The sequence below is a fragment of the Camellia sinensis genome, chromosome 13 (assembly GCF_055761805.1).
Source record: "Camellia sinensis isolate YWXY chromosome 13, ASM5576180v1, whole genome shotgun sequence".
Taxonomy (NCBI): Eukaryota; Viridiplantae; Streptophyta; class Magnoliopsida; order Ericales; family Theaceae; genus Camellia; species Camellia sinensis.
This window is the reverse complement of record NC_138973.1, coordinates 77,623,126-77,644,171: the sequence shown is the minus strand read 5'-3', so window position 1 is coordinate 77,644,171 and position 21,046 is coordinate 77,623,126. Positions and strand designations below refer to the sequence as shown.

General features: G+C 36.6%; 1 protein-coding gene across 1 annotated transcript; it reads right to left on the bottom strand.

Moving 5' to 3' along the window:
• Nucleotides 1-381: 381 nt before the first annotated feature.
• Nucleotides 382-11,276, bottom strand: LOC114309707 (BTB/POZ domain-containing protein POB1). Its single transcript, XM_082902573.1, has 7 exons — nucleotides 10,825-11,276; nucleotides 5,111-5,263; nucleotides 4,631-4,752; nucleotides 4,474-4,537; nucleotides 3,933-4,212; nucleotides 3,048-3,547; nucleotides 382-1,510 (listed from the first exon to the last, which is right to left on the bottom strand). The coding sequence occupies exons 1-7, from the start codon at nucleotides 11,084-11,086 to the stop codon at nucleotides 705-707; spliced, it is 2,187 nt and encodes a 728-aa protein (XP_082758699.1). The 5' UTR covers nucleotides 11,087-11,276; the 3' UTR covers nucleotides 382-704.
• Nucleotides 11,277-21,046: the final 9,770 nt, after the last annotated feature.

Genomic DNA, 21,046 nt, shown 5'->3' with positions numbered 1-21,046 from the left:
TGTCGGTGAAGGTATTTTTCGGAGGGCGTAACTGATTGCATAAGCAGTCTGGATTTGCATTTTATTTTTCTGCTATTCTCAACTTTATAGTTTTAGTCACTTAGCTTATTCAATACATGTGGTTTGCGAGTGATTGCTTGTATCTAGAGCTATTTTTTTGCCTGTTATTTGGAGTCTATTCATAAGGCCTTATATTGAAAATTGATAGAAATCATACTACAGCACAGACTTGAAAAACCTTTCTTTTTCTTGTTCTTGTTCTTATTATTATTTTTTTTTAAAAAAAAATTCTGTGGAAAGTTTCTCCTCTTCTGAATAATGATCAAACAATGATCTATTAGTGTCTTTAGACTTGCTGCTCATACAGAAAATACATACAAATGAAATCACCAATTCAGCAAAGGTAAACATTAGACGGAGAAAATACCATACACTGAAAATGACGACGGACTTCTATATGAAAATGTCACCCCCACAATGCATCGTATTATTAAAGCTATATTTTGGCAAATTAAGCTCTTAATCACTTATTTTCTTTTTTCTTTTTCTTTTTCTTTTTCTTTTTTCTTTTTTCTTTTTTCTTTTTTTTTTTTTTTTTTTCCAAAAAGATGCAAAGACAAATATCTTTCTTACCTGTAAAGAGATCCATCCAATAAACTTTCAGCTGGTATTTTTGAGAAAAATGAAACAAAGAAAGAAAAGATCTATGAAAGGCTTGCATCCTCAAGATCCGGATGAGTTCTTGTAACAGCTGCAGAAAACATTTTGCTCGTACCGATCCAAATTGTTTCGAGCTCTTCACCTTCACCAGCTTCTCTCTCCATTTTGTGAATTTTCTTCGCTGCCACGAACTTCACAACTACTATCCCAACAACACAAACCAACACCACTCCTACAAATCCTAGCACAAACCCCTTCCTCACCGTCTTCTTCCTCTTCAATGGAGCAACTATTGAGAAGTACCCTTGATTTCTACTACTGCACACATTCTCTGTGCTCAGGTCGCTGAGATAAACCATCCCATCAGCACTAAACATAGCACACCTTCTTCGGATTCTGTCTTGTGGGAATGTCAAGTCGCGAAATCGAATCTCCATTGGCTTTCCAGTGGTGTCGAGACTGATCTTGGTGACACCGTTGGAGCTTACATTTGAGACATCATAAGCCATGAAACCAACAACAGAGGACACAAGTGAGTAACCCGGGATCTTGTAGTAGTAAGAAGACCAATTGCCAAGATCTGTATAGACTATGAGAATTCTCTTCACATGAGGCATTGGAAGTGTAGACCTGAGTGGGATGTGAATGTAGCTAAAATTAGCACCTCTGTTCCACAATGTCTTGCTTCGAAGACGTACAACTGAGATTTCCATGCCTGCTAGATTGGCAGGGAGGCTGGCTTTGTACAGAGCACCGGTGTGAGGTCGATGCTGAAGTAGAGCTTTGAAAGCAAGATCTTGGAGAAGAACATCTAAAGATTCATCACTGGTAAAGTTGTTAACGCTGTGAACTAGTGGAAAGAACATGGAGAGAATCAACAGAGCCGATCTCAACATTTGTTGCTCACTGCATGGCAAGTAATGGCAAATATTGCTAGAACCACAATTCAACACCTTGTATTCCATTGCATCAAGAGAAAGAAGATCTATCTAACAATGAGAATTGTCAGCTCAATTTGACTTTCCCAAAGGCAAGTCTAGTCATCTATGGAGTGTTTTTTGGGTTCTTGAGTACCATATAGCCCCAGCTGCTAAAAGTTTTCACCAATATCAAGTTAACGGTCACAAAGAGGGGTCATTTATGCTGTGTTTGGTTGGGAAATTTGGGGAGGGATTTGGAAAGGGAAAGGGAAAAGGTGTGTGAAACTATGTGAAATGTAGGTATATTTTTTTCACATTTCACCTACCTTTTCCATTTCCCTTTCCAAATCCCTCCTCAAATCCTTCAATCAAACACAGCATTAAGGAAAAGGGGTTTTTTAGGATCCTTTCCCTCTGAAAAAGTGTTGTTCCTTCTGTCATATCTTTTACAATTAAATGATTTAATTTTTTTTAAAAATAAAAATCAAATTGTACGACTATAATAAATACATAAAAACACACACACGACAGACGAACATGTAATGTACCATTTATAAGACAAATGATGCTTGGAAGTCATGCTTGTAATGATAAATGACTTCCTTAACCATGGATTCTCAACACAGAGAAATACAATCATATCATAGGTTGCTGATGAACAGTGAGAGAATCTTAGCCCATGAAATGAGGGGATTAACAACTGGCACTGATTGCACCTACCTCCCTCTCTCTCCACTCTTTGGAGACATTTTAGCATTAAATGGTGGAAGAAGCCAAAGGCGAAGAAAGTTGGTAATGACAGTAATGATTCTCTCTCTGCATGCCCATTCCCTGTTTATTTATCTATGTAGCCAGTCCAACCATATCTATTGCTCTACCAGAACAACCTAAACATCAATATTCAATACCCAGATCAAATATGAACTCTTCATAAAACAGATCAAATGAAGTAACTATTTATCAACTGCGAATAATAAATGAAAACACAAGAGAACTACTGCATATACATAACAATAGCACATACATGAATAATATTTCTGGGGTACTCAGTTTTCACATAATACTACAGACTACTCCCCTACTATGATCTTTAACCCAGCCCCTTGCCTGACATCTAAAAAATCAGCGACTGTCTATAAACACAATTCGTAAGTCATTGTTTGATGGTAAGCTCAGCCCGGAGATGGAGAATGCCATTGATGAAAAAAAGACTGTCTTCAGCCATGAATAAAGTCCAAGCTATACCGAAAAGGTTACGATACCCAACAGCTTTTCCACCGGTGAATGTGTAGTTCCCTTTATACTTGCTCACGTACTCCTCGGTAGGTTTCAACCTCGCTGCAAACTCATAGTCAACTGCAAAAGTCACCGACCCTTTCTCTTGCATTCCCAAGAACAACCCAAAGCAATGGACCGAACTGTGTTGGTCCATATTGCAGTGGGCAGAAAGGAAAAAACCTTGCCCACCAAGATGGAAGGCCTGCGAGTAAACCCGACCAGATGGAAACAGATGCGCACACTCTTCCCGCTTCAGGTCCAGGTACACAACACACTGCTGACGTGGCAGTTCAAACTCCACAACCTTAACTGGGCGGTACTTGTATGCCCGCTCTACAAACCGACGACCAGAGGCATTGGCCTCCTCTGCAGCAAGAGAACGCTGACGGTATGGTGCCTCTGCCTTGAAAAATAGAGCCTCGAGGACGACCTTTGAAGATAGCTCTGTATCAAAATCGTTGCATGTGAGAACTTTCTTCAGTTTTCGGGGAGTCATGTATGGGAAGCGGATGAGGCGACCAAGGCGTGAGCCTAGCACTGCTCGTCGTTCCTCCAGTTTGGGGTAATGGGTTCGAGTCCACTTCAGTAGAAAATCATAAACAGCATCCTCCGAAGCTACCTGGAGATCATCACTGGACAGTATGGCTTCGATTCCGGCTAAAGGCAAATTCAGCACTTCTTCTTGGAACCTAGAAAGAAATAACTCAAATTATATTAATTCAAACAGAAGATTCCAGAAATTGAGTTCACTCCAAAAACTAATAATAATAAAAGTTCTAAACCCAAAACAGTTTGAACTTGCCACATAAAAATCCTATACAGAGGTCACTATTCTTATCTGATTTTATAAAGCCAAAAAAGAAAGCACTAAAATAGAAATTTAAACTGCCGGTACAAACATAAATTAAAACCTAAAAAAGCGAAAAATTAAATTACTTGTAATGAATTAAGAAACAATGTCCACATATTTTCCTTCCCTCACTTGGTATTTCCAGAAAGCAAATGAAGCCTTCTAATTCTCAACTACTCAATCACAAAGAAATTGAATAAAGTTATGTAGCAGAGAAAACTCACTTCGTTATGTCCTTGTAACGAGCAGCAAGAAACTGCTTTGCTGCCTCTGTCAGTGGCTGGACTGCTTCAGCCATTAAAACACTAGAAGGAAGATCCAAATAGAGCAAGGCAGACTCGCAAGTCATAGGCAAGTTTCGCAATAACCGGCTGCAGTGTCTCATGCATGAAGAAACTTCAAATTTGTCGGCAGCCATCAGCACATCCAGCAAAGCAGAAGATGAGGTTGTTGATAAAGTATGACTATACATAAAATTCAGGAGGTCCATGAGGGCAGCTTCCTCTGCTCCACAACAATTATTATTAAAAAAAAAAAGAGAAGCTAGTCAGTTCAATTCATCTACTCAGTTTTTTTCAGACAAAAAGAATGAAGAAAATAGCAGAAAAGAACACAAATGGGTTCCAAAGGTACACAGATACAGACCAACACCAACACAAAAATTGACAACATAAGACTTTACTAGTTTATGGAGCTTTGACATAACATTACCAGTAATTTCCACAGTTAACCAAAAATGAAAAGTTGATACATTTCTATATTTACCAGATGCACGGATTCTTAGAGTTACATGCCGCTGCTCTGATTCTCTCATCCCATTCGAGAAAAGCTGCAAGAGAAGATAGATCAATGAGCCATTTAGGCAAGCCATTACACCAAGTAAAATCAGCATAAAGCCAGAGAAAGACTCTGGAATCCTGACCTTATAAAAAAATGGACTCTTTGCTGCCAAAATTGGAGAGCTGATGTGTATAGTCTTGACCCGAAGAACAGTTGAACATTCCACATTCCAGCACAAATTATTGCTGTGAGGAGCTTCATCACCTGCAGAAGCATCTAATTAATCTTAAAATCTGAGCCACTGAACCCATCAATATCAATGAAATGGAATTACAGATCACTGATGATCAAAGCAATCTACATTTGGCATTTCTATAACTTCAAATTTCTCACCAAATAATTTCATATAGTAAACTACACAATTCATTCTATTAGTAGCAAAACAGACAGAATAGGTACTCTAGATCATACTACTCTCTTCTTTTTTTTTATTGTCAGCATCATTATTGTTGTTTTGGTTTCATAAAATTAACAATCTCTTAATATTTTTGTACTTGTTCAATTGTAATTTTATTTTTGGGAAGAGAAGAACAAAGTTCAAAGAAGAAAGTAAAATTTGTACCAAGTGGATGTGTATTCATTCCACCAGCTGACGGTGTTTCCTCAAGCATTGCCACAACTTCCTCATCTTCATTTTCGTAGGCAACACCATCCTCTGTATCCGGCATGTTACAATTCAAAACCTGCTCCTCACAATGCACTAGCACATCCACAGCTAAGGGTAAAAGAGTATTTATAGCCCAAATCAGTAAATCAAAATTGAATGGGAATGAAAGCATCATGTAAATGTGCTTGTTTTTAAACTTTCCAGATGGCAGCTGGCATGTATACATGTAATCAAACCTATTTCAAAAACATAAAATAAAGGGATTCCATAGACCTCCCCTAAGGTTTCTGATAATTACATGGATCTCTATTGTAGTTTCTGAAATTAAAATGTTCTCCCCTGTCAGAGCTGTCAACGGTAACGACAAAAATAATATTACATATGTAGTCTTGCAATAAAAAATCAGTGTTGAAAAGTCAAATTATTGAAAAGACAAAAACACACAAAGGCCATCCTTTTCTATTTCTCCCTTTTCCTTTCTCTCTCCTCTCTATGCATATTATCCACTTCACCTCACTTTTTACTATTGTTCACCTTCACCACTTTCTCACCACCCACCTTCACCACTTCCATCCACCGTAACCATCACCCACCAACATCTTTACACTACCACAGCTTTCATCATCTTCCTTCCCCTCTCTCTGAACTTACATATTTAATACAACATTAAAAGGTGGTTTGGCAATTGCTTTTTAGAAACTTTTTGGTTGGCTTTTTTTTTTTTTTTTTCATTTTTAGTTTTAATTTTTCCCAAAAAAGCTTTTCACTTTTAGGTCCTACTAGACTAGAGAAGACCCTTAAAATTTAATATATATATATATCAAATTTTGAAAAAAGTCCACTAAAGAGAGACAAATTATGTATGAACTTTTATAAATAGCACCATCCTTATCAGAAATTATCAAGAACATTATTAGTCACACACCACCACATTTTAAGAGTTCATTTTTCCCCTCAAGTTATTGGTAATTTGGTAGAGAAACTAGAAAAATACATTATGAAATAGGCTACTGTGACTTGGTTAATCTCTCTCAGCTCTCTCCACCCAATGCCATTTTGGTAGCTGGTTCACTACACAACACAACCAACTGAAATGCAGCTTTGGTTGACCCCTATTAAAGTTGCAAAATATTAAATGTAGAATGATTAAAAACCAAGGGGGGGAAAATGTTGCACAAAGTCTAAAAACTACGACCTCAACTTGACCCCTTCTATAATGTTGGCTCTTATCTTAGTCTAGAAAGGAATCACAAACTGAAAACTTTACATTCTATGAAGCCCTTGCATACTCCTTCAACAATGCTCAACACCAGTTCTAATATATTGAGATGTTGGGAGGAACTGTTGAAGCCAATCACATTTATAGATACTGTAACATTCATTTGAAACATATCTGAGCATTTCATAAAGATTGTTCTGACTTTATTCCTCCTCATTCTTCCAACCAAAAGTGTCATGAGAGAATATAGCACGACTTGAAACAATAGCACTCCATACACAAAGCTGATATTGTTGGAACACACAAAATGTTCATATACTTGCTGTGGTCTTGCGATTCCCCAACCCTAATTTCATGGTACCATGAAATCAGTCCATAACAAACTCTTACGCTACAGGTCAAACTGCCACTATATCAGTAATAAATCATGATAAATAACAATTAATTTTTTTTTTTTTTTTTTTTTTTATAAGTATAAAGATTCTATTAGAAAACAAAGGGTGCAACCCATGTATAAAAAGCGTCAAGGAAAATTATACATCAGAAACCTATTCAAAGGTCTCCACAAAGTCCAAAAATTGAGTCAAGAACGGGTTAACCATCCCCAAAAACCAACTATACAAAACAGCCAAAATTTTACTATTTAACCTCAAAATTGATCATTCTTTACCAACAAAAGTTATTCTATTCATTTCTCCCTTAATTATCCACGATTGCCAAGAGAGCTAAGCACCACAATTTCTTCCTCCTCCTCCCCACACTAACACCTCTCCAAAAACAAAGACAATCCTTCACATTCGTAGAGAATGTCCAGTCCCTTCCGAACAAGATACAAATCAACAACCACAACTTCCGCAACCACCTCACAATGGATAAGAAGGTGACTCGTGCTTTTCAAATAGTGCTTACACATAATACATATACACCACCAATTGGCATGCATTTGTCTTTTTCTAATCAAATTATCAATGGTGAGGACCTTACCATGAGATGCACAACACAAAATAAATATTAAAAAAAAAAAAAAAACGCCACCTTAGACAGTACCTTGTGCCCCATACATACCTAAGTGAATGAGAGCACCCCCCAAAAAATATAAAACCCTTTTCCACCCCACATGTCCAAATTTCATAACCATATTTAATTTGCCACCAGAATAACAAAGGCGAATGGGGGATAAATAGTAGGATCAAATGAGTCTCAAGGTCGGCATAGAATATAGGAAGCCAATCGTTGGTAGAGTAGCACAATTTAAAATCATAAACCCAATTCCTTCACCTTAAATCTCTAAAATATCATAATGGCCCTGTTTGGTACAGCTTTTTTTCAGCTTATTTCAGCTTTCAGCTTAATTTAAGCTATTTTAATGTGTTTGTTTTAACTTAACAATACAGCTTATAACTTTTTGTAAGTCAGAAATCAGCTTATTCTTTGAGTGGAGCAGGAGAAGCATAATTTATAAGTCAGAAATCAGCTTATGTTAATAGTTATAAGCTATAAGCTGTCAAGGCATAAGCTATAAACACTTTCCCACAGCTCTACCAAACAGGGCCAATATCATCTATCTACACACTTGCTAGAGAATATAAACAACCAAACAAACAAACAAACAAAACATCTTCATTCTACCTATAAAGAAGTGTACTACATGAAAATGATACATTTTCCCCCTAATAATCTAATAAGTACATGATAAATAGAAAACTAGCATTCTTCACATCTCAAGTTTTATATATTTAATTTGCAGCTAAAAACAAGAACATATTTTGCAGTTAAAGATTTCATAAACAGTCCGTCGATCATTTGTTCCTACATTGTTCCGTGGCATTCCGTCTATGGGTTTTGTTTACTCTCTTTTTGGGATTGTTTGGGTTCAGCCACGGAGGGTGGTGGATATGTTGTGGAGCTGGCGTGGGGCTCGGGTTGGGCGTCGTCGACGGCGTGTGTGGTATTTGGTTCCTTTTTGTTTGATGTGGTTAGTGTGGTTGAAACGGAATAGATGCAAGTTTCAAGAGATTTAGGCCAAGTTTGGGATACTTAAAAAAAGTCAAAAAGTTACTCAGGCCTCGTTTGGCAAGAGGCTATTTTAGCCAATTAGCCAAAAAGTTACTAAATTAGCCAAAAAGCCAACAACCTATACCAAAAAGTCAAATATTCTCTTTTCTCTCTACTTTTTGCACATCTTTTCGTAATTAGCCAAAAAGTCATTCCAAACATACAAGTTTTTTTTACCTACCTTTTTAGCCAAATAGCCAAAAAGTTACTAAATTAGCCTGTTCCCAAACGAGGCCTCAAAAAGTTAAAAAGTTAACACTATTCACCAAAAGTCAACAATTACGGATGCACAACTCCCAATCCTAATTTTCCTCTACAAACCAATTTTTACAATTTTTTATTACACATTTTTCCATAAAAAGTCAAAAAGTTAACCCAAACATTCATATTTTTTCCCTCAATTTTTTAGTCCAAAAAGACAAAAAGTAAACTTATTTAAGACACCCCAAACAACCCCTTAGCGTAGTGTTAGTGGGCTTGAGAGTCGTTTACTTCTTGTTTTGTATAGTTGGTTAGAATTGAAGGCTGATTCGGATATGTTGGGTTTTTTAGAATTTTTGGATGAGGTTATTGGTTAGAGAGTGTTTTCTTTTGTTGGGATTTTTGTTATTCTTTGTATCATCTTTGATGCTTTTATAATATAGTTTCGCTCGCTTATTTATCAAAAAATAAACATAAATAAAGGGCCGTGACTTGATTGAGGTCAACCAGGCATAACCCAAACATTAGGTTTGGGCAGCTTATTTTCGAATATGGGAAGGTTTGGGGTTGATTAATCAAAACCCAACCTTGCTTTAGATAGAGGTCTAAGAAAACCCCAACCAACCAAACACGTCCACACATATTGTTGTTCCATTTCCCACCCCTTGATTCAATGATTAATGAGCTGTCACATTAACCCAACCCAACAATATGCACCATCAAATTTCTCACCTTTTCGAAATGTCCCATTCAACTTACAAACCCTAGTATGTGATGAGTGAGAGTTAGAGCAACCACTGTCTGGCAGGAGCCATAGCAGAGAACAATACCAGTATTGTATTGTCATACAGTTGGACCTATCATCTTCTTCTATGATGGAGATAAGAGCCTCATAGTTCATACCCAACAAAGACCTCATAATTTGGCCCTATTAACCATGCTATGGTCACACAAGAAATTTTGCTGGCTTCATGGTTTTTTCACGCCCAATATCAACCTAGCTGCCAAAAACAGTTCCCATCAAGTACAACCTCGCTTAAAATTAGATGGACTAAAGTCTTAAATGGAGCAGGAGCTAAAATGGCAATGGCAACAGCCATCCATCTTTAATATTAAGGCCAAGTTTGGCTAACATAAAAAAGTGCACTTATTTCATTTTTTTATCTTTTTTGGGTCACATCAATCAACATCTCCTCTCTACTTTTTTTCACACATAATACAAAAAAAGTCAAAAAGTGCACTTATTTATTCTTCCCAAACTTGGCCTTAAAAAAAATAAAAAAGGGGCATAAAATTAATCATTAACTAATTTTTCTTCTTGAGAAGAACAAGAACCAAAGTTAACCCATTCACATCAATTTCCCACTCATCAATCATTCCTCCTCTATTCTTACAACTCCTCTATCAAGTCCAATTAAAAGAAATTTATTCAAGATCCTCGCCACAACCCCACCCACCCCTTTGAAAGTCCCTTAAGAAAAAGAGAAGAAAAAAACAAAAAAAAAAAGTGGAAAGTCAGAACTTTGAGGTGCCATGGGATACTGAATCACAAAAACACACCCTAATAGGACACTTCTCCGACAACCAATAAATCCAGGCTGATGAAGTTGCTAGTTTTGGCCCAAAAAAAGTTTCACAAACCCTACGTACAAGCAGGCATCCACAATTGCTATCCTTCAAAAAAATTCACCCAGTCAGCACACTGACAATCCCATTAACAAAGCAGGGTGTGAATCGTCTGACCCAATCTTCACCTATATCCTCATATGGCACATCTCAAGAAAACCCTTAATTCAAGTACACTCCTATCTTTACAAAGCTTCACAACAAACTAAATCATTTACCTATCAAAACTACTTTCTTGAAAAAAAAATATATATATATCCTTTTCATTGAAATTCCACCAAACATCTCAAGAAAACCCTTAATTCAAGTACAATCTTATCTTTACAAAGCTTCACAATAAATTAAACTATTTACTTATCAAAACTCTGAACTTTCTTCAAAAAAAATTCCCTTTTCATTGAAATCCCACCAAAAATGTCATAAAGAAGAACACAACAGACAAAAATCGAACACTCAAACAAAAACCCAGCAATCAAAACCCAATAAATTTACGAATTATGCAAGAAAAATCAAGAGAAAATTAGTCTACAATAGCAGAAACACATGTATGTATGTATGAAAGAGTTACCAGTTTCTTTCTTGATGTCTTCTCTTCTTCGCTTTCTGTTGCGATCCCAAACGGCGATACTGCTACAACCCTCGGAATCCAACTTGGATTCCGGCAAATCGGGTACGATTTCGATCCGAAGCACACGGTCCGAGAAGTTGCTGTCGTTGAAGGCGAAGGCGAAATCGGTGTCAGTACCCGACCCAGAGAGGCCACCGCCTGGAGAGAAGTCCGAATCCATGATCGTCCGAGAATCGAGGAGGTCCACGTTCAATTGTTTCATCAACACAACAGAACTAGAGAGAGAGAGATAAGAAGATGAAGATGAAGATGAATAAACCCTAGTTAGGAAGAATAGATTCCGATAAAGATCAAAGGACGGTTACACTGTGTTTGGTTCGAAATTTTGTCGAAAAAACCGAAACAATCTCTGAAAACTGAGACATTTTCAGCTTCACACGCCAAATTGTTTTGGTTTTGAATAATAGGTATCGATTAATATACTAATTAACAGATAACTTAAATTTAGGGGAGATTTACCAATAAATCTCAAAATGTAAACTTATGAATCAATTGATCCTATTTTTATTCTAATAAATCATTTAGTCCCATTTAATTGTGAGGGACGTAATTACCCTCGTCTAACCGTTTAGTACCATGTTTCACTTTCTCTCTGCACCAACCAAACTTCCTAAAAAACCCAACCCCGAATTCTTCTGTTGACCCAACTCACTCACTCAGATAACAATGGCGATTAAACCCATCACTCCACTTCTCACTCTCTGTCTGATCTTCCTTCTCTCTCTCTCCGCAGCCTCAGCTTCGTTTTGATCTTCCTCCAAATGGGTCCCTCGATTCCTCGGCAAATCCTCTCTCCTCACAAAACCCCAATCCATGACCCAACAAAAATACCAGTACGAAACCCGGTACTTCGAGCAGCCTCTCGACCAGATACACACACACACAGATACACAGATACACACACACACAGATACACGCACACACACACACAGATACACACATACATTACGAGGGGCAGACACGTGATTCTGGGGCAGACACACACAGATACACACACACACACACACATCACCACACAGGCAGACACACACACATTCACAACACACACTGAAGACCGAGATGCATACGCATTGATAGATTTGGACACACACCCAAGGGACCGTTGACACACACACGGTTGAGGGAGGGAGAGGATTACACCTAACAGACCAGACATACATACACGGTTTAGAGAGAGAGAGAGCATCACACACCATACACAGACACATACATGCATCCATACTTGAGCGCTTGAGGGAGATGGACAGGGACGACACACGGGGGACCTCTCTCTCTTTCTAATATGGTGACAAGAACTTGCAGAGAACGAAATGGGTGAGGAAGTTGGACGAGATACAACAGAATACCCTAAGACGAAAAGGCTGAAACATGTACCATTGAAATATCAACTGTGATAGCCACAAAATCGAAAGAATCACGTGATCCCATAACAGAATATGAAAACATAACAATAAAGGGTGAAATTGTCCACACAGTGACACCACATATGGAAAATAGGATCAGACAGAAACAACCCTCTCCACTAATAGGACTTATCCGAACAAAAGAATAAAGTTAGGACTAATTGGTTTAACAGTTTGTGAAATGGGATTTATTGGTAATTTATCCTAAATTTAGAGATTTTATAACTTATATCAAGTTTGGCAACATCAAAATAATCTATTTTTTTATCTTTTTATCTTTTTTTTATCACATCATCTTTTTATTTTTTTATATTTTTTTCATAAAAAGATAAAAAAATATACTTATTTAGGTCATTCTAAACAATCCTTTAATTTTAGAGATTTTGAAGTAGTAAGATGACATAATATTAATTTATATATTAATATATATATATTAATTAATTGATACATGTTGTATTATTATTTTATTTTTATTTCCATGTTTAAGGTAATTTACACTTTTTGTCCTCTAGTTTGAGCCAAAGTGTCATTTTACTTCTTATCATTTTAAATAATTTTCAATTTTGTTTTCCGTTTTGTGTCATCATGTCATATGTATACGAAAAATGCTTATATTTTTTTTTGAACTCTCACAGTTTTTTTTTAGAACTTAATTATTTTTTTAGATCTCAATTATTGATGTAGGTGTAAAATTCACTCATATATGTATGGGACACGTACCATCAATAGTTGAGATCCAGAAGGGATTGTGAGGTCTCAAAAAAAAAAAGGTCTCAATCATTGTTATATATATATATATATATTTTATGTATCGAAAAAAATATATATATATTTTTTTTAGTCTCACGTTGACATCAAGATTGGACCCGTTTTATCCGACCCATGGGTCCATATTTGGATTTCGTTTAGATAATATGAATCGTTTAATGTGTAGAACTCGACAAGTATTATATCCTTGTAAAAAAATCACGTTGATCAGATATTAACAGCTATTTGATCGGATTAAAATTCTATCAAGCGTTTATTTTTTTACCGTTCATTTTTTTAATACAAATCTAATCCGATTAAATAACTATCGATATCCGATCAACATAAGTTTTTATAGAGATATAATATTCGACGAGTTTTACACATTAACAATTCAAATTATTGAAATAGGGCCCAAAAATGGGCCCATGAGCCGGACTAGATAGGTCCAGTCTATCCCAATATGAGACAAGCTGGACCTTTACTAAAATTAGTGTTTTTCTTATGTTTAAGTAACATATTACAAAAACTTAATTTTTTTTTTAAAAGAGTCACGTCAATATATATTTTCTTAATTAAATATAAAGTTCTACATAAATCCAAACTTAATTTAAATTATAATTTTATATATTTTATATGGACTACATTTGACAAATAATTCTTTTCCATATATTTTTCATAGTAAATTGAGATAATCCACTAACCTAATATCAAATTTTGCGTTTCACATTTTTTTTTCGTAATTCTTTCAAGGGTATTAAGATTTTTTTTAATGCTAAATTGCCTTTTTTTCTTCTTATTTTTCTATGCATTATTCTATACCTAATACCAATTCTCTATTACGGATTTGTCGTTTAAATTTTATAGTGATTATATATAAAAAATTATATTTCATTTCTTATATTATTTTATATAATCACAATTCACAGGAGAAAAAAAACTACACAACAATGATACTCTCGAGGAATCTCTAAAGTTTAGATTTACTACTTGAGTTAGTTTTTCAATTGTTAAATAATAAATTCTTTTATATTTTGACATCATATTACATATAATTAATCACTTCACATATTGAGATATATCTATCGTTTGAATATTTTCATTATTTTTTCTTTTTAGGTTTAGATGTTATTATATGATTCTTTCTTGGCTAATAGTTATTGGATTTTTTTTATATAATTGATATTTTAATTTAATTAAGAGTGTTTATTTTACAATTATATAATTTAATATATATATCGTATAAAATTATTATATGATAATCCAACCACAATATATTTATATATAATTTTTTTAATAAATTTTATATAATTTCTATTTTTACATATTTTTATTTTTCAAATGAATATAAAAGAAAATTAAATAGTTAGAATTACTTTTAATTTTATGTTACTAATTCTTCTTCTAATTTAATTATTATTTTTAATATCAAAATGAGTATTTATTTCAATATTTTATAATTTAATATATATCATACAAAATTATTAGATGATAATTACATTTTTATAATATGATAGAATTAAAATGATCAAAATAAACAAATAATTTAACTAAAATTAATATATATATATATATATATAAAAGTATTTAAGTAACAAATTTATAGAACGATAGTTCTAATATTATCAAAATAAATAATTAAAATCATACTTTATTTAAAATTAAAATTATTCTTTTATAATACATATTGTACTATCAAATATTTTTTGAAAAAAAAAATAGTACATGCATTATAGGGTCAACTGCTAATTAACATTTTAAACAAAAGAAATTATCACATGTAAAATTAAAAGAATCAAAATAAAATTAAAAAAAAAAACCATAAGAACTATCATTGTAATGAATAAATAATATCAACAGTTCCTATAATTTTTTTTTTAAATTCCATTTTTATCTATCTAGTTTTACATGTAATCTATTTCTATTCAAAATTCTAATCAGCTTACTTGTTTTCATTTTTCAGAAAATATTATTCAGAAAATTTTACTTTCTTATTTTCTGTATTTTTTAATTTTTACTGAATTTTTTTAATATTTTAAGCAATTTTTTTACTTTTTAGACACACCTAACATAAATGCACCTAAAAAGTAAAAAAATTATAAAAAAAAATCTTTTAAAAATTCACTAAATACCAAAAATACAAAAAAAAATACAAGAATTCAGTACATTTTTTGTATTTTTATGTATTTATTAATTTTTTAAAATATTTTTTCACAAATTTTTTACTTTTTAGATATATCTAACTAAGGTGCATCTAAAAAAGTAAAAAAAATATTTAAAATTTAAAAAATATTCACTAAAAACAAAAGAATATGAAAACCAAAAAATTTAATTTTCAAAAAACTTAATCTAGAAAACTCAAATCAAACACATACAATAGTGTAGTATATGAAAAAAATGATCAGATTGCAACAAAACATAAAAGGCAAGGTTTAAATTGTTAAAATTAAAAGTACTGGGATCAAATTGAATTTTTGCTCAAACTAGAGGATTCAACATTGTATTTTACCCAAAAATAATTAATTAAAGGGTAAATTACACTGACACAAACTGAGATTTCTATTTAATACAGATTTCTTCTTCACATTTGAAAAATTATATTTCATTCCCTGAGGTTTGTAATCTCATTACAAATTATCTCATGACTTGCTGATGTCATGCCCTAAATTTTTTAAACGATCATCTTGACATTTTTTCTACTATTTTTTTTCCTATCATCATTACTATATTCTATAGCTTTCAATCATTAAATTCTACTTAAACATATTCTTATTGAGTAATGATATACAAATATAAATTTTATATAGAATTTTCAAACACAATGATATAGTTTAATGGTAACCTTTCATTTTAAAATAAAATACCCATAAACATGATTTATATTTATAACAATATTGCTATCACAATAGTTTTATAATATTTTTTGTATAAATTTTTATATATGAATATAATTTTTTATTTTTATTTCCACTATTATATGTAAATTAGATCAATTTAATCTAAATATATTAAAAAGTATAAAATTTGTACAAAAAAATTTTAAAAAATCATTGAATACAACAAAATAAGATAATGTATTAAATTTATATATATATATATATATATATATATTTGTATTTGATGAATTTAAAAAAAAAATCACAAAATATTATACTTCTTAAGTATATCTAGATTAGGAGTATCTAAAAAATAAAATAAAAAAATTACTTAAAATATTTATAAAAAAATCAGTAAAAATAAAGAAACAAGAGAAAAAAAAAATTGATTTTTTGTATGAGTTCAAAGAAGATGATTATTATTTCTCTTTAAATGACATGAACAAAATATTTATATTATTTTATGAGAGGGTAATTTTTGGTGAAAATTGGGCCGAATTATGAGATGGACTTTATGGCCCAAAGTATGACGGACTGGGTAAAAAAGGGCTGAGAAGTTACTCCGGCCCAAGAGAGATAAATTACTTCGGTCAAAAGTGATGAAGTTACTTCGGCTCAGGAATTGTAAAGCTACTTCGGTTTGGACAACTTGGAGTTAGTCCGGTCTCCGAGTTAGTCCGGTCATGGCGTATTCTGGGTAGATCGGTCAAGACCTTGCTACTCGGTAGCTCGGTCCCAACATATCATGATTCATACATGGGAGAACCGAGATACAGAATAAAAGGAAGGGCCGAACTAAGGATAGTTCGGCCTACCTCGTGGCTCAGCTAAGCCAGTTTGCTTCGGTTAAATGGTAGTTCGGCCGTAGTAAAAACCATCCCACTTGGTTTAAGCAGTGGGGGGGGTGTAAAAGGATAAGCATTATCCTTTAGGAGTATGAATCCTAGGAGGACTCTGCATGGAGAAATAAAAGTCCTACTAGGATTGTGCCACTCGAAACCTATAAAAGCTCACAAGTATCACCTTGGAGGAGGTAACAGAACACAACATACAATTTTGCTTTCTGAATACATTGAGCTTTGTCAATTTGTCAAGTTTTCTGACTTAGGCATCGGAGAGGTTTCCGGCACACACCCGCCGGCTAGCTCACGTTTGTGTTTTCAGGTGACAAAGCGACGTCGTACGGAGGAGCGTGGACTTAGTCAACAGGATTATACGAGGAGAATTATTTCTTCCCCGTAAATTGGCGCCGTCCGTGGGAAAAACAGACAGAACAAAACCTCTTGATTAAAGCTTCTCCCCTTTACATTCAATAGCACACATTGAAGAATTGCCGCAGTCCGCCGTCGACGGACTAACTCCAAAAGGGGGCGCAAGGCGTGAAGGATTACCTTCTGTCCCTCCCATAGCGGACTTGGAGCCCCAAAGACATACCTCCAGGAGGGATGCTAAGGGGAGACGGACTCACAGCCCCCGTCAATCCCATTCTAAAAGTCCCGACAGGAAAATACGGAGGATTGACCCTCAAGCTCTGGAAGATCGCGTGAAAAAGCAAGATGAATTGATAAAGAAGATGGCGGCGGACATGGAGGCCTTAAAGCGCCAGATGAAGAAAAAATAAGTGGCGACAGGAGAGGGGCGCAAAAACAAAACGCCCCCTCGCCACTCAGAAAATCGTAGTAGGAATACTACACCCTCGCAAGGAGAGAGCAGAAGCCTCAGGACAGGCGACACTCAATCCTGGTCTTCCAGAACTCATCACTTCAGGTTTGAGAGGACGAGATCTGAAAGGTCATACATTGAAGGAAGCACATATTGGCCCTCACATTCGCACCAAACCAGATCTAGACAGACAGAATTACCCAGATCATCCGACTTACGAACCGTGCTCGAAGAGAAAGCACGATGCAAGGAGGATGCCAGGGCAAGGGATCCACATAGAGTTTCAGCCTTGCAGCGGTTGGCTCCTCGGACGCATGGAAGCGTCGAGGTTGGAATGTCAATACCACGCCCTGCCTATGAATCGACGGACAAGGCATTAGCAAGGCTGCAGACTTCACCATTTGTTCCAGCAATCGAAAACACGCCCCTACCATCAGGCTTCCTTCAGCCGAAATTCACTACATATGAAGGGAAGACGGATCCCTACTCACACTTGAGCCACTTTCGCCAAGTCATGGCCGTTTATAGACGAAACGAGGCCTTAATGTGCATACTCTTCCCGTCTAGCCTTGGCGACCTAGGCTTGACTTGGTTTAAGAAACTTCCTGAGGGCAGCATAGCCTCTTGGGCACAGTTGGCAAAAGCTTTCGTAACAAGATTCCGAACGAACACTAAAACCCCGGTGGAGATCGACCAGCTACTCTCCATCGACATGGGCGATAAAGAGACCCTAAGATCCTACAACAGTCGCTACTAGGAGACATTCAATCAGATTGGGGACTGCCCCACCAATCTCGCCATTGCACAGTATAAAAGAGGCCTTCCAGTTGGAAATAGACTAAGGGACTCGATCACCATGACGCCACCCCTCACTATGGAAGCCCTGATGGAAAGAGTGCATCAGCACATCAGGGTAGAAGAGGATGGCGCACGAGCAAAAGCAAAATCTAGTGCGACCGCAGTACCAGAAAAGAAGACCTCAGCAAAGGTCAATACAGTAGATCGTCAGAGCAAAAACGGACGTGGCAGACGAGATAACGGAGAAGACCCGGATAAAAGATGGTTGAGAATCCGCACTGCCATAACCACGGTGTTCAAGAAACCGATATATCGGATTCTTAGCGAAATAAGAGATGAGCCTTTCGTCAAGTAGCCAGCCAAGCTAGGAGAAGCCCAGAAGGACTATGACGAAAGATCGCGGTGCACCTTCCACAAAGAAAAGGGACACCGCACGGAGAATTGCACACCATTGAGACAACACCTGGAAGAGTTAGTGGCAGCGGGCCACTTGGACAAATACATTGAAGGAGGAACGCAACCAGCCCCCCAGGATCACAATAACCCCAACGGAATGCCAATCGACGCCCCACCTCAAGGCATTATCAATGTAATACATGGAGTCTTTGAACCTGAGCGTGTATGCGAGCTCAGGGGATCAATCAAAAAGGCTGAGCACTTTAGAGAGGTGTTAAGTGCCCAACCTGCCATCAAGAAGGGAAAGACAGAGGCAACAAATGTCATGTCCTTTTCGGATAAGGACTTGGATCGAATATACTGTCCTCACAATGATGCTCTGGTCGTCACTGTCCGAGTCAAGGATTTTGACGTCAAGCGGATTCTGATTAACCAGGGTAGTTCATGTGAGATCATGTACTACGACACATTTAAACAACTGAAGCTACAAGACAAAGACTTGGCGCCTGCAGTCTCTCCCCTAATCGGATTCAACTCCATGCCAGAGTGGCCCGTCGGCAAAATAATTCTTCCAGTCAGAGCAGGAAGTGTAACAAAACAAGTGGAGTTCTGGGTATTGAAGGTCCCCTACACTTACAACATCATCTTGGGCAGAACATGGCTACACACCATGCGTTCGGTGGCATCATCCTACCACCAGGTAATGCGGTTCCCCAACGACACCGGTATAATTGAAGAAGTATATGGAGATCAGATCATGTCAAAACAGTGTTTCACCACGGTAAATGGCAGCTGCGCTGCCAAAGGATACGTCCATTCAGTGGAGGAACCAGAAAGCAATGAACTATTTCCGGACGTCGGCAAAGAGGCTGATCAAAAAGCGGTGGAGGACTTGGTGAAGGTAAAAATAGATGAGAAGAACCCGGATAAGTTCTTCTTGCTTGGCTCGTCGTTGTCCAGCACTGAGAGAATAGAGGTCTTGGAATTCTTGACTTCTAACATCGAAGTGTTTGCCTGGACGCCCTATGACATGCGAGGCATTGATCCAAACTTCATCAGTCACCAACTCAATGTCCACCCATCCGCCAGGCCAGTCATCCAACGCACGCGCAGATCGGCACTCCACCACGCGGAAATAGTGGCAGAAGAAGTAGGCAACCTACTGGAGGCAGGAGCAATTAGAGAAGTGCACTACCCAAGATGGATCTCCAACACAGTCGTAGTGCCAAAGAAAAATGGCAAATGGCGAGTCTGCGTCGACTACAAAACAGTCAACAAGGCATGCCCAAAAGACAGCTTTCCTCTACCACGGATAGATCAACTGGTGGACCTAACGGCGGGGCACAACCGACTAAGCTTTCTGGATGCATACAGAGGCTACCACCAAATCGCCATGCATGAGCCAGACCAGGAGGTCACATCCTTTACAACTCCAAAAGGACTATACTGTTATAAGGTCATGCCCTTTGGCCTGAAGAACGCAGGGGCAACATTCCAACGGATGGTCACCAAGATGTTTGAACCATTGTTAGGCAGAACAATGGAGGCATACATCGACGACATGGTGGTCAAAAGCAAGGATGAGAATGACCATCTCAAGGACTTAGGGGAGATGTTCGAAATCTTGAAGAAACACAAGTTGCGCCTCAACGCTTCCAAGTGCGCATTCGGAGTAGGATCTGGCAAATTTTTGGGCTTCCTGGTGACCAACCGAGGAATAGAAGCAGACCCCTCCCAGATCAAAGCAATCCAAGATTTGGAGAGACCCAACTCTGTGAAAGAAGTACAGCATCTCACCGGCATGGCAGCTGCACTCAACCGGTTCATAAGCAGATCGTCAGACAAACTACGACCATTTTTCCATGCATTAAAGGCCAAGTTTGAGTGGAACGAAGAATGCGACCAAGCTCTGGAAAGCTTAAAGGAGTATATGTCTTTCCCACTACTACTTGTTACCCCAGTATCTGGTGAAGAACTCTTCTTGTACTTGGCAGTCTCTCAGCACGCAGTCAGCGCAGTGTTGGTTCGCGCAGAAGGAATTCAACACTTGCCTATCTATTATGTCAGCAAGACATTGTTAGAAGCCGAAACAAGGTATTTGCCATTGGAAAAACTGGCATTAGCCTTGATGATGGCCTCCAGGAAATTGGCACACTACTCTCACGCCCACACCATAGTCGTCCTCACAGCTTTCCCACTAAAAGCTTTGTTTGAAAGGGCGAACTTTTCTGGACGAATTTTGAAGTGGGCAGTAGAGTTGGGACAATTCGACATCAAGTT